This window comes from Hypanus sabinus, unplaced genomic scaffold (genome assembly GCF_030144855.1).
Source record: "Hypanus sabinus isolate sHypSab1 unplaced genomic scaffold, sHypSab1.hap1 scaffold_467, whole genome shotgun sequence".
NCBI lineage: Eukaryota > Metazoa > Chordata > Chondrichthyes > Myliobatiformes > Dasyatidae > Hypanus > Hypanus sabinus.
In genome coordinates, this window is record NW_026781338.1 from 242,765 (window position 1) to 257,726 (window position 14,962).

At 43.8% G+C, this 14,962-nt stretch overlaps 1 protein-coding gene across 2 annotated transcripts; it reads right to left on the reverse strand.

Annotated features, from left to right (window-relative positions):
- Positions 1-1,919: 1,919 nt before the first annotated feature.
- On the reverse strand, positions 1,920-13,746 carry LOC132389048 (zinc finger protein 235-like). 2 transcript variants are annotated; one of them, XM_059961457.1, is made up of 2 exons: positions 13,700-13,746; positions 1,920-5,806 (listed from the first exon to the last, which is right to left on the reverse strand). In XM_059961457.1, exon 2 carries the CDS (start codon positions 5,397-5,399, stop codon positions 4,269-4,271), a length of 1,131 nt encoding a protein of 376 aa, XP_059817440.1. In that variant the 5' UTR covers positions 5,400-5,806; positions 13,700-13,746; the 3' UTR covers positions 1,920-4,268. The 2 variants fall into 2 exon arrangements, with proteins under 2 accessions (XP_059817440.1, XP_059817441.1); XM_059961458.1 differs by lacking the exon at positions 13,700-13,746 and adding an exon at positions 11,603-11,786.
- Positions 13,747-14,962: the final 1,216 nt, after the last annotated feature.

The window sequence follows — 14,962 nt, forward strand, 5'->3', positions numbered from 1 at the left end:
TTCCCTTTGCCATCTCCGAGAGACCACCCTGCTTCACTCCAGGCTGAGAACCGTGGAACGGCGCTGGAGAAATTGTTAGTGAGCTGAGCATTGAATAGGGTTGGGAGCGTTGATTACTCTCTTTAATAACACAGAGCTGTGCCTGCACAGGGTCAAGGGCTGGCGGATATCGTACAGAATTTTCCTTTGTGTGTTTGCGTGTGTGTGCGGGTGTTATGCGCGTGCACTTTGTTCCCAGGCGATTTTCCCACGTTCGTTAGTAATTGTCCGTGTGTGTTTTATTGCCGAACCGACTTTCCCCACGACTGCTGTAAATTGTGCGTGTTGCTTCTGTTGCCGTTTTCCCACGTTTGCCTTCTGTAAATAAAATCATTTTCTGTCCAAAGTCTTTGCTTCTGAGACATATCGAATCTGTTTCCCCACTTACAACACTTGCTCAGCCAATTTACATTTTTCTATGTTCATGGAATATTGGTGTTGTTTAATCGGTTTGGCTTGAACAATATCTACATCACGTACTGCAACCGCGGTTTGCTTGGGAACATTGGGAAATAAATCCTTAAACTTCAGAATTAATTCTTTCAGCTGTTGTTGTTGCTTTGGCTGCAGATGAGCCAACCTGTTATCAATGTTTTCCAGAACAACCGAGTTCATTAGCCTAACTGGGACCATGTTTGGCTTGTGAAAAGTCTCAGATGAGTCAATTGTTTCATTCTTAGGGTTACCAGATTCATATCTTTTGACAACAACACTCACAGATGGTGCCTGCTTGTCAAAATTAGGCTTTATCATATTTATGTGTACCACCTGTGTTAGTTTACGTCAGTCGGGCGTTTTAATAACATAATTCACATCATTAATTTGAGAGACTATTTCATACGGTCTGTTGAATTTCACCTGAAGTGGATTCGTCAACATTGGAGGTAAGGCAAGCACCTTATCCCCCACCTGGTATTTTCTTTTGCAAGCCCGCTTATCAAACCAACACTTCATTTTGTTTTGAGAAATCTTTAGGTTTTGTCTCAATAGACTACAGGCTTGATGTAGTTTATTTCTGAACTTCAAAACATAGTCTAACATGTACATCCCCATCAATCCACTGTTCCTTTAACAAGGTCAAAGGTCCCCTCACTCTCTGACCAAATACAAGTTCAAATGGACTAAAGCCCAGTGATCTCTGTACAGACTCTCTTACTGCAAACAAAAACAAATGTATACCTTCATCCCAGTCTTTTCCATTTTCAACATTTTAATGTCATAATCATTGTTTTGAAGGTAGAATTAAATTTTTCTAAAGCCCCTTGTGATTCTGGATGGTATGCAGATGATGCAAATTGTTCAGCTCCCAGTTCATAAACTAACTGCTGGAATAATCCAGATGTAAAATCATGTCCTTGATCAGACTGGATTTCTTTACGCAAACCAGAAAATGTAGAAAACTTGGTAAGAGCCTTCGCCACAGTTTTAGCTTTAACATTTCTGAGAGGTATTGCCTCTGGGAATCTGGATGCAGTACACATAATAGTTAGCAGATATTGATGGCCAGCTTTAGTCTTTGGCAATGGGTCAACACAATCCACTATAAATTTTGAAAAGGGTTCACCGAATGCAGGTTTAGACCACAGTGGGGCCACTGGTGTGACCTAATTAGGTTTACCCACAACTTGACAAGTGTGACAGGTTCTGCAAAAGCTCATAACATCTTTCCACAGATTAGGCCAGTAGAATTATTTCATAATCCTGTTTACCGTTTTATTCACTCCAAAATGGCCACCTAAGGGTATACTGTGGGCCAAAGTTAAAATTTCAGCCCTGTAAACTTAAGGAACTATAACTTGGTGAACAATTGACCATTCCTCACTCGCTGGTATAGCAGGTGGCCTCCACTTCCACATTAACACACCATCCTTGAAATAATACCCTGCTGGCACTTTCATAATCTCATCATCTGAGACAGCTGTTTCTTTTAAAGCTTCAATCTCAGGGTCTTGGTTCTGTTCTGCTGTAAGCTCGTCTGCGCCGGCAGACATTTTAGCCATACTTCGAGTTCCTGTGCAGGAAGGATAAATGTTAAAATCCATCTGTGGGTCGTCAGTGGTTGAGTTAGTTGTCAACTGCACTGCAGGAACAACTTTACAATCTGCCAGGTCATTCCCTAACAGCAAACTAACATCTTCCACCAGTAAACTGGAGCATAATCTGATCTTAACAGGTCCTGAAACCAACCCTGACAGTAAAGTTACCTTGTGCAATGGCACGGAAACCATGTCGCCCCCAATGACTTTAATGAGATTTACCTCACCAGTGTTAGAATCATCACCAAACTTTAGAACACCGTCTGATATAAGTGACTGAGAAGCCCCAGTAACTCAAAAAATGTTCACTGTTACCGGGGTTGACCCTTACTTTACTAATACAAACCCATCTGACATAAAATGATCCAATCCCTTCTTAACTCGGTCAGACCTCTCAGACCTTAACTGAGCCTCAATAGAATGTTCAGGACCCTGCGGATTTATAGGTGCTTCAACGTACTGACCACGGGCATTTGGGACTGCCTCCTTTTCCTTTTTCATCTTCAGGACAGAACAATCAGCCATCACATGACCAGCTTTCTTACAATAGTAACAAGTAAGACCAGAATATTTCTCCTTCAACTGTTTCACAGACTCCTGCAAAGTGGCAGCATCCTTTTCATCTAAATATGTCTTTATGTCATCAGGGACGCACCTTTTGAATTCTTCAATTAAAGCCAACTCTTTCAAGCTGTTAAAATCATCATTCACATTTTTATATGTGCACCAGCGGTCAAAACACACAATCTTCTCATAAGCAAATTCCATAAAAGTCTGTTTCACAGATTTCCTAAAATTTCTAAACTTTTGCCTGTATGATTCTGGGACGAACTCTGAGCAACCTTCTCAAAATGCTGAAAGTATTTATCAATCTCTGCCTCGTCAAATGGAGGGACGAATTTAACTTCCCAACTGGCCTCAAATTTATCACCAGAGAAAAATGCTGGACTCCTTTGCTGCAACCGCTTCATCTCCCTCTATTTTTCTGCCTCTTCTTTGTTTTTCTGCTTCTCTAGCCTCAAACTGCCTCTGCCTTTCCGCAGCCTCCAGCTTTAATTTTTCTTACTTGTACTGGCCTCAAGCTCACTAGGTTTACTTTCAGGAAACACCTCCAACTCCTCTACTTTAAACACACCATCAAATTCATAATGTTCAGCTATTATCGTCTGCATCTGTGCCCTCCTCATTGTCAATTTCACCTTAGCAAGTTTTAACCTTCTAGCAAGACTCAACAACTCAATCCTTCTGGCGTCCTCTAATGCCTCAGAGGTTGGTCAGCATCCATTGCTGCTGATTTTCCACACACAAATCAATGAAAAGGGATGAAATTGATAATTAATGAATACGCCTCCAAATCTGTTCATATACTGGATGCAGGCCCCAATTTTGTTACGAATCATAACGTTTTAGAAACGAACCAGCAGCAATAGACTATACCTGGAGTCTGTTTTTGATGTTAAAACTATCTTTATTCGAATCTACTTGTAATATAGTAACTTAAGCAAGATAAACAAAAGTTAACAGTGTTATGTGTATATATGTGTTTAAATAAAACTCCCAAACTATTGAGCTCGGGAGAAACAAGGCTTGGAGTCTTGGGATGGTAAAATATAAAAGTTCAGTTCAACCACAGAATAGGTGATGAGAGAGATATTTGAAATCCAGGGTAAGTGTTGAGAGAAGGCAATTATGTTGAATTCCACAGGTTCCATGGTGGTAAAACCACACAACAGTCGCTGTCGATTTTATTTGTCGTCATTCCAAACCCTCATAAGATTTATCACCGAAAGTGACTTGTCACAAGCGGTATCGTCTTCAAGTGAATTACCACACCACTCCCAGGGAAGGGTTAACACATCAGTGGTCTTCATAGGACACCCCAAATAAGATCCACTCCTATGGATCAAACACGGTGACAACTACAAATTTGATGTATGGTGAATTGATAATTAACCCGACCTTGTGGGCATAGGAAAGTTCCAAACTCTAGTTGGCCTCTAGTTCCCAGGTGTCGATCCTTCCATTTTTCCTCCTTCGTCTCTGTCTGACTCTGATTGTCTGTGTCCTTGGTTAAAACGAAACAAGCTGCAAGGGATGTAAACAAGCTGCAAGTCAGACTGATTCACCTTCGTAATCTCTCTCGCTCTATCTTAAAATGACAGTCCGCAGCAAACGAAACCCAGGGATTCATAACTATGGCCACTCCCCATTGTGAACTGACTGGTGAGACAGTAGTTGGGACGACTGAGTGAATCCCTTCCCACAGACTGAGCAAGTGAACGGCTTCTCCCCAGTGTGAACTTGCTGATGTCTCTGTAGGTTGGATGATCCAGCGAATCTCTTCCCACATTTTGAGCAGGCGAACGGCCGTTCCCCTGTGTGAACTCGCTGGTGTTTCAGTAGTTGGAATGACAGAGTGAATTGTTTCCCACAGACTGAGCAAGTGAATGGCTTCTCCCCAGTGTGAATTCGCTGGTGTGCCTGTAGGGTGGAAGATTGAGTGAATCTCTTCCCACATTCTGAGCATGTGAATGGCTTCTCCCCAGTGTGAACTCGCTGATGTCTCTGCAGGTGGGATGACTGAGTGAATCCCTTCCCACATTCTGAGCAGGTGAACGGCTTCTCCCTAGTGTGAACTCGCTGATGTACCAGTAGGCAGGATGAATCCGTGAATCCCTTCCCACATTCTGAGCAGGTGAACGACTTCTCCCCAGTGTGAACTCGCTGATGTTTCTGCCGGGTGGATGAATCAGTGAATCCCTTTCCACAGACTGAGCAGGTGAACGGCTTCTCCCCAGTGTGAACTCGCTGATGAACCTTCAGATGGGATGACTGAGTGAATCCCTTCCCACATTCTGAGCAGGTGAAGGGTCTCTCCCCAGTGTGAACTCGCTGATGACTCAGTAGGCTGGATGACTGAGTAAATCCCTTCCCACATTCTGAGCAGGTGAATGGCCTCTCCCCGGTGTGAACTGGCTGATGATTCTGTAGGTTGCATAAGTGAGTGAAGCTCTTCCCACAGTCTGAACAGGTGAACGGCTTCTCCCCAGTGTGAACTCGCTGGTGTCTCTGCAGGTGGGATGACTGAGTGAATCCCTTCCCACATTCTGAGCAGGTGAATGGCTTCTCCCCAGTGTGAACTCGCTGATGATTCTGTAGGTTGGATAACTCAGAGAATCTCTTCCCACATTCTGAGCAGGTGAACGGCTTCTCCCCAGTGTGAACTCGCTGATGACTCAGAAGGTGGGATGATTTAATGAATCTCTTCCCACAGACTGAGCAAGTGAATGGCCGCTCCCTGATGTGAACTCCCTGGTGAGCCATTAAGTCAGATGACTGAGTGAATCTTTTCCCAGAAATTCAGCAGATGACCAGCTTCTGCCTGGTGTGAACTGACTGGTGTGTCCACAGGTGGGAAAACTGATTGAATCCTTTCTCACCCACAGAACAGGTGAATGGCCTTGCCCAGTGTGAACTTGCTAATGTACCTTCAGTTGAGATGACCGAGTGAATCCATTCCCACTGTCTAAGAAGGTGAATGGCCTTTCTCCTGTGTAAAATGACAGACATGCCAGTTGGTCAGTTAACCGAGTGAATCCATCCCCACAGTCTGAGCAGGAAGGATGGTCGATTGAATCCCTTGCTCCACTTCTTAAATATCTAGACAGAGACAGCAAAACTGGCGTGTCATGTTTGAGCTTCCTGGAGACAAATTCCTTCTCGTTTTTAACCTGTAAAAAGATTTGCAAAATCCATCAATGGGTGTAGGACAACATTTCAGATGAGATTACTTGAGTTGCCAAGGTTTGATCTGGTATCACACTGTGACAGTGAGGTTCAAAACAAGCTGGACAGAGATATCATCTCCTGACTGGGCAGAGTGCTGGTATCTGGAATGACCATCAATTCTCTGATGCTCTTCCTGTCTCTATAAGAATGGGGCTTTTGGCCACCTCCAATTTGAACCCTCGCTCAGTTTGACTCTCTCCATTGGTATTATTCCCTCCTCCTGCTGAGCTGCATGGGTGCCTGGCCCCACAGTAACTGAAACAGTCTCACACAAATAGTCTTTCTTGACGTGCAACTGGGATTTTCTTTTATGTATTATTAACTTAACATGCCACAGTTTTAACACCATATAAAAAATTCCTGCTGAGCTGAATGGTTGGTCCGCACGTCTGTTAAAAAGGATTTAGAGTGAATTTTTGTATTATTTCAGGTTCTTGTCACAGTCATAGAAAATTACAACACAGAAACAGGCACTTTGGGCCATCTAGTTTATGCCAAACTATTTAAATTGCCCACTCCCATACCCTTACCATCCAGGTACCTACATGAACCTCTTAAATGTTGAAATCGATCTCGCATGCACCAGTCGTGCTGGCTGCTCATTCCACACCCAGATGACTGTCTGTGTGAAGAAGTTTCCCCTCATGTTCCACATAACATTTCACCTTTCACCCTTAACCCATGGCCTCTGGTTGTAGTCCCACCCAATCTCAGTGGAGAAAGCCAGCTTACACTTACTCTATCTATGCCCCTCTATCACAATCAAATCTCCCCTCAATCTTCTGCATTCCAAGGAATAAAGTCTGGACCTGTTCAATCTTTCCTTATAACCCAAGTCCTCCAGACCTGGCAACTTTATTGTGAATTTTCTCTGAACTCTCTGAACCTCTTTTACAGCTTTCCTGTAGGCAGGTGACCAAAACTACACACAATACTCTAAATTAGGCCTCACCAATGTCTTCTACAAGTGAACATAAAATCCATCTATTGTTGTCAGTACTTTGGTTCATGAAGGCCATTGGGCTGAAATCTTTTTTTCCGTCTCTATCTGACTGTGATACCAATTTCAGTTAATTAAGGACCTGTACTCCCAGGTCCCTTTCTTCTACAACACTCCTCCGTGCCCAACCAGTAAATGTGAAAGACCTCCCTTGGTAGGTCAGACCAAAGTGCAACAACTCACACTGGTCTGCATTAAATTCCATTTTCCATTTCTCAAACCATTTTCCCAGCTGGTCCAAATCACACTGCAAGCCATGATAGTCTTCCTCACTGTCCACTACACCATCAATCTTGGTGTCATCCACAAACCTGATGATCCAGTTAACCACACTATCATCCAGATTACAGATATAGATGACAAACAACATCAGATCCAGCACTGATTGCTGTGGCTACCACTAGTCACAGGCCTCCAGTCAGAGAGGCAACCATCTGCTACCACACTCTGGCTTCTCCCAAAGACGGTGTCTCATCCAATTTACTGTCTCATCTTGAACGGTGAGTGACCGAACCTTCTTGACAAACCTCCCATATGAGACTTTGTCAAGTGCCTTGCTAATGTGGACAACATCTGCTGCTTTGCCTTCATCCATTTCCCTGATAACTTCCTCGAGAGACTCTATAAGATTGGTTAGACATGACCTACCATGCATGCTGTCTATCCTTAATCAGTCCACATCTATCCAAATACTTATATATCGGGTTCCTGCACATAACATTCCAAGACCTTTCCCACTACTGATGTCAAGCTCACCAATGTGCAATTTCTCAGTTTATTTTTAGAGCCTTCCTTGAACAGCAGAACAATATCGGCTGTCCTCCGATCCTCCAGTACCTCACCTGCCACTTAAGATTATTTAAATATCTGTGCTTGTGCCCGGACAGTTTTAGCACTTGTCCTCTTCAGGATCCTAGGGAACAACTTATCAGGCCCTGGGATTGATCCACACTAATTTACCTGAAGACAGCAAACCCCTCCACCTCTGTAATCTGTACAGGGTCCATGAAGTTGATGCTGCTTTGCCTCACTTCTACAGAATCTATGTCCATCTCCTGAGTAAATACGGATGCAAAAAAAATCTCCCACATCGATTTTGTCTCCTCATATGGATTATCATTCTGATCCTGCAGAGGATTAATTTTTTTCCCTTGCAATCTTTTTGCTCTTAACATATCTGCAGAATCCCTGAGGATTCTCCTTCACCTTGTCTGCTGGGGCAACCTCATGCCTTCTTTTATTTCTTTCATATGTGTTCACTTGAATTTCCTGTATTTCATAAGTACTCCAGTTGTTCCTATCTGCCTGTACCTGGTATGCATCTCCTTTTTATTGATCTGGGAGAGGAAAGCCAAAGGGGTGATAGATCTGCACGGTGGAAGGTGGGGGTTAGGAGGGTTAAACTAAAGTTGCAGGGGGAATGGGAGCCTGAATAACAGAACAGATAGTGGAGAGAGTTTGTGGAGACAGATGTTGTTCAGTCCTCAAAGTCAGGAACGAAAACGTTGAGCATGGTGCAGTGAATATGCCGAGCCCTGTATATTTCAATACAAGGAGCAGCGTAGGAAAGGCAGATGTGTTCAGGACATGATCAACACCTGGAATCAACACTAGAATCTGGCAACTGTGGATTGGGACAGGCTGCTTTATGGCAAAGGTGTGCCTGGTAAATGAGAGGCCTTCAAAGCAAAATTTTGAAAGTACAAAGCGGGTATCTCCTTGCCAGAATAAAAGGTAAAGATAGAAAATGTAGGGAACTTTGGTTTGCAAGAGATATTGAGACCCTGGTGAAGCACAAAATGGAGTTGCATAACAGGGATCGACAGGCAGTTTCTTATGGAGTATAAGAAATGCAAGAGAACACATAAAAGATAAATCAGGATGGCTAAAAGAAGGCATGAGGTTGCCGTCACAGAAAAGGTGAAGGATAATCCTCAGGGATTCTAGAGATAGATTAAGAGCAAAAGGATTTCAAGACACAAAGTTGGTCCTCTGGATGACCGGAATGGCAATCCACGTGTGGAACCAAAGCAGATGGGGGAGATCTTAAATAATTTTTCATCTCTGTTTACTCAGGAGATGGACAAAGATTCTATGGGAGTGTGGAAAAGCCGCATTAAAATCATGGACCCTGCACAGGTTAAGGAAGAGAAGTTAATTGGCTGTTCAACATAGAAATCTACAGCATATTCCAGGCCATTCAGCCTAAGATGTTGTGACAGCCATGTAACTTTCTCTGGAATCTGCCTAGAATTCCAATCTAGTGTTCTGTGCTATAAGAAATAAATCAGGATGGCTAAAAGAAGATGCCGAGCGCATCATTGGAGCCTCCCTGCCCTCTATTGTGGACCTGTACTCTTCCAGGTTGAAGAAGAGTGCGGGGAACATCATAAAGGACTCCTCCCATCCTGCGCATGGACTGTTTGAACTGCTTCCGTCTGGTAGGCACTTCAGATCCCTCCAGACTAAGACTAATAAGCACTGGAGAAGTTTTCTCCTTACTGCGGTCACTTTGCTGAACAGTTGACTGCCAGTTAACTGTCAGCTAACTATTACTTGGATTGCACTACCTGTATGTATAATCTATATTTTCATTTATATTTATCATTATTATTGTTATGAGCAGAGAGGCAACATCTGCTGGAAGTAAATTCCTTGTGTGTGTACAGGTACTTGGTGATTAAAGTCTGATTCTGATTCTGAGGTTGCCCTCACAGAAAAGATGAAGGATAATCCTCAGGGATTCTAGTGATAGATTAAGAGCAAAAGTATTGCAAGGGAGAAAGTTGGTCGTCTGGAAGACCAGCATGGCAATCCATGTGTGGAAACAAAGCAGAGAGGGAGATCCTTATTTTCTTTCATCTCTGTTTCCTCAGCAAATGGGAGACAAAGTCAATGGAAGTGTGGAAAAGCAGCATTAACATTGTGGACCCTGTACACACTAAAGTAGAGGAGGTGGTTCCCATCCTGAGGCAGATTAGGGTGGATAAATCTCCAGGGTATGGCCAGGAGCTCCCTCAGACCCTGTGGGAGGCAAGAGCAGAAATTGTAGGGGCCCCAGCAGAGATAATTAAGTCATCTTTAGTGATGGGGGTGGTAATAGAGGATCGGCGAATAACCGAAGTTGCTTTGCTCCTTCACATAGGACAGAGATATCTACAGCACATTACAGGCTCGTTGGCCCACAATCCTGTGCCGACCATGTAACCTACTCAAGAAACTGCCTAGAATTTCCCTCGCACACAGCCCTCTATTTTTCTATGCTCCAAGTACCTATCCAAGAGGCTGTTAAAAGACCCCATTGTATCTGCTTTGACAACCACTGCTGGCTTACATTCCACGCACCCACCACTATCTGAGTAAAAAAAAAACCTTACCCCTGACATTGCCTCGGTATCTATTTCCAAGCACCTTAAAACTATGCCCCCTCGTGTTAACCATTTCAGCCCTGGGAAAAAAACCTCTGGTTATCCACACGATCAATGCCCCTCATCATCATATGCACCTAAAAAAGGCTCCAAACATACACAAAGAAATTATACATTGGATGGACGACTTGTTAGAAGTATATAGTACCATGAGAGTATAGATAGGGCAAATGCAAGCAAGAGCTGAGTGATCCCAAGGAAGTGAAAACATTGAGGACACAACAGTGGCTGGAATGAGAAGCCAGAGCCAACATAAAAGTCAAACAGAGGGCAAACAAAAGAGCAAAAACTATTCGGAAGCTTTTAGAACCTAACAGAAGATGACAACAAAAAAGTCAGATGAGCTCAGTGTGTGGAATTGTGATTTGTAGTCATTAATGGATCTCAGTAGCACCCAACAGTCTGAGGCATTTAGAGGAACAAAATATCCGGGGCTTCAATTTCTCTTGAAAATCAAGGTTCCCTGGACCAGTTACCTTTCAACTTTTTACTTTGGCAGGCACATGCAAGCTCTATATCCCTAAAATTTCACTTCTGAACAAGTCCCCATTTACCAAGTACTCCGTTGCCAGGAAACAGCCTGTCCCAAACCACACTTGTCAGATCCTTTTTGATACCATCAAAATTGACCGTTCTCCAATTTAGAATCTCAACCCGTGGTCCAGACATCTCTTTTTCCAACTTTACTTTGAATCTCATGGTATGATGTTTACTAAATTCTGTCAGCAGCCCTGGATCATTTCCTAACAGCTTATTGCACACTTCTACGTCGGGAATTCTACGTACTAAGGGCACATTTGACAAACTTTACTCCATCTAGTCCTTTTACAGTATGGGAGTCCCAGTCAATATATGGAAAGTTAAAATCACTTACTGAATTATCCTTTGTTCCTTGGCATGGTCTGTGATCTCTCTACAAATTTGTTCCTCTAAATTCCTCAGACTGTTGGGTGTAAACAAGTCCCAATAATGGCTACAATATCACAATTCCTGTCCTGAGCTCATCTGGCTTTCTTACGAGGCTTCTTGCATTGTGATATACACAGCTCATCACAGTCATTGCACCATGCTCAACCATTTGATTGCTGACTCTGCCAGCAATTATTCTGACTGGTGTCAAGAAAACAAACTCTCCCGCACTGTCACCAAAACAAAGGAGCTGATTGTGGACGACAGGAGGAATGGAGACAGGCTGATATCATTGGATCTGCGGTTGATACTGACATCATTGGATCTGCGGTTGAGAAGGTGAACAGCTTTAAGTTCCTCAGCATAAACGTCAGCAGGCATCTCAGATTGTCTGTACATACCGGCTGTGTTGTGAAAAGAGCACAGCAGCACCTCTTCCACCTCAGATGGCTGAAGAAGTTCGGGATGGGGCGAAATCCTAGGAATTTTCTACAGGGAAACAATTGAGAGCACCCTGACTGGCTGCATCACTGCCTGGTATGGGAACTGTACTTCCCTTAATCACAGGAACCTGCAGAGAGTGGTGTGGACAGCCCAGTGCATCCGTAGTTCTGAACTTTCTGCCATTCAATACATTTACACAGACACGTGTGTAAAAAGGGCCCAAAGGATATTGGGAGCCAAATTCACCACAACCACAAACTGTTCGTGCTGCTACCATCCAGGAAACGGTATCACAGCAAAAGGACCAACAGGCCCTGGGACGTCATCTTCCACCAGGTCATCAACCTGATTAATTCATGCAGATACAATTGCATTTCGATGTTATATTGACTGTCCTATGTACAAACTATCTATTATAAATTACTATAAATTACACATTGCAGATTTAGAAGGAGATGTAATGTAGTTTTCTCCCTCTCATGTTTATGAAGTATTTATGTAATAAAGTGAATTCAATTCGATTCACCCTCTCCACTATCTGTTCTGTCATTCTGGCTCTCATTCCCCCTACAACTTATTTTAATCATATCACCCCCCCCACCCCACACACCACGCTACATCTAGCAAGCCTAAGATATTAGTCGCCTTTTGTTCTGTTCCCCTAACTAACGAATCCCCTATCACCCCTTTGATTTTCCTCTGCCAGTTAATTCTCCCCACAACACTTTCTAAAGTGGTCTACCTGTTGTTGTGGGGGATGGCCATAAGATTATTCAATGATGACCATTTAACCGCATTCCCCTTCCTGACTCTCACACAGTTTCCTGTGCCCTGCACCTTAGGTGCAACTCACCTCACTTCATGTCACATCCATCACCACATCCAACTGCCGGATGATGTGGAATTCATCTACCTCAAGTTCCAACACCTTAAAGTGCAGGGTTACAAGCTGCAGCTGGATGCACATCTTGTCAGTGAAGGCATCAGGGACACTGGATGTCTCCCCTCCTTCCCTCTAATATCTCCTCTAATTTGGAATAACCAGTGTGCACATAAATCTTGTACTGTGCATTTTGTTGCCAGTGACAATATGTGCACAGTGAGTTTTATACAGAGAGGTATTCATCTTATGAGCTAGCAAATCACTGTCAATAGGAACTTTGATCTCCTCTGGGTCCAGTCTAGTTCATCTGCACTCTCACACAACCTATGTAGCAGGCTTGTAACTGGAAATGAAGGATTTTCTCAACAAAACTTTTGCATACTGTCCATATGTAGTTTGCTTGCTAAATTATGTTTAAAAAGTCAGATTTCCAAATATAACTCCACTTCTTCCACCTTGCAAATTCTCCAGCAATTTTTCATCACCAACAATGCACACAGGTATCACCAGTTTCTGTATTCTACATAAATATTTTCCCTGAAGTCTCCCCCATGTGACTTACAGTGATGGTAAAGCCAATGAATATGAAGGGAAGGGCAGTAGTCTGTCTCATTGGAGTCCGGCACATTTGTGATGTGAAAGTTACTTGTTGCCCAGGACAAAGGTGTTTGATATCATTATGTACCCAAAGAGAATGGGACAAAACATATTCTCACCGGTAGAAAAGTCCAGAACAAGAACACACACAAAATGCTGGAGGAACTCAGCAGGCCGGGCAGCATCTATGGAAAAGTGTACTAAAGCTGAGTTCATCCAGCAATTTATGTTGCCAGCAATCCAGATGCAATCCAGCATCTGCAGATGTTCTCTTGTTTGTGATTGAGGAAAGAACAAAGGTGATATTCTCAACTGGTGATGTAAAAGATTTTGTTCCCTTTCTCCGAGTTCCTGATCCTTGCATTTAGATAGCTGGAGCTCAGCTCTGTCTGAGAGATCCATCGGTTCCCATTCCCTCATCAGCCGGAAGCATCCCGGGGTCCGTGTACGGATCGTGGGGCTGAGAGAGGGGAGAGAGCAGGACTGTCCCGGGAGTGCGGGTAAGGGTGTCCGGATTTCACAGGAATCGTCCCTCAGTCGCTGTTTACTTAAAAACGTAGAGGATCGCTCTTACCTGCACCCGGTATTTGCAAGGCCTTCTGTGCACTGTGCGCATGCGTGGTACTTGGGGACGTCATCAACCCTGACGCTTGCGCATTTGTTCGGTGCTTCAGAGTAAGCGAAATTTTAAATGCACTGCCTTATGGGTAATCACACTGCCATTAAAGATTTCTGCAGGCACTGTTTCAATATACATACCTCATTTTTTTCGTGTGTGTATAGAAAATTCTGCAGCTGTTTTAACGCAGAAAGCGGCTCCCATAAACAATATACTCAATATCAACGTGTATCATATGCCAAAGTAAAATGCAGTTATAAAACACAGGAGATTCTGCAGTTGCTGGGAATACAGCGACGCATACACACACAATGCTGGAGGAATTCTGTAGTTCAAGCAGCAACTAAGTAGCGGAGTACACAGCCTAAGCGTGCAGAAGCGGCGCGGCCTAAACGTTGTCCATTTCTTCCTCTCCACATTTGCTTCCGGATCTGTTGATTTCCACCAGAGTTTTGCAGAAATTAACCACATTTCTTTAGGTCAACCAGTTTCCAAATGTTTCTGATCTTTCTTTTGTAGCCACATCCTGCTGGCTTGACTCCTCCTCTTAAACACTAGACCCCATCTCTCTCTGGAGCCCCAAAGCCCCGACTCAGGCTGGCAACACTTTGGTTTCTGACTCGAAGTTTCACTCGCTAGTCTGCTGTCAGAATTTAGTGGAGCATTTTGTTGCGAGACCGCAGATTCGTTCACTGTGAATGTCGCTTTAAGTGCCTGAGTGAGGCGGGACTGTGACGTCAGTCACACACTGCGGCAGCCTGAGGGAGAGGGAGTGGAGAGAGAGAGAGAGAGAGAGAGAGAGAGAGAGAGAGAGAGAGAGAGAGAGAGAGAGAGAGAGAGAGAGAGAGAGAGAGAGAGAGAGAGAGAGAGAGAGAGAGAGAGAGAGAGAGAGAGAGACGAGAGAGAGAGAGAGAGAGAGAGAGAGAGGGAGGAGAGACAGACACACACACAGGCACAAGCTGTTGGAACTTCAGCTTGCCACTTCTAAAGTTGGAGCTCTTCCACGCCCAGAAGATTGGGTTGATTATCGGCACGCAGTGCACAACGGATGTGTGACTGTCACTTCGTATCATCCATATGTGTGGATTTGCTGGAGTATCCTGTGGTATCACTTTTGTTGGCCCCTACCTGGAATCGGGGGTGTTCTGTGGTAACCACTTGGAAACGATATTCCTGTGACTGTCACCTGGTGATATTTCTAAGTGGATTTCGGAACTA

Excerpts from the sequence above, each read along its gene's own strand:
- LOC132389048 (XM_059961457.1), bottom strand. The coding sequence starts at position 5,399 with ATGGCTCACCAGGGAGTTCACATCAGGGAGCGGCCATTCACTTGCTCA.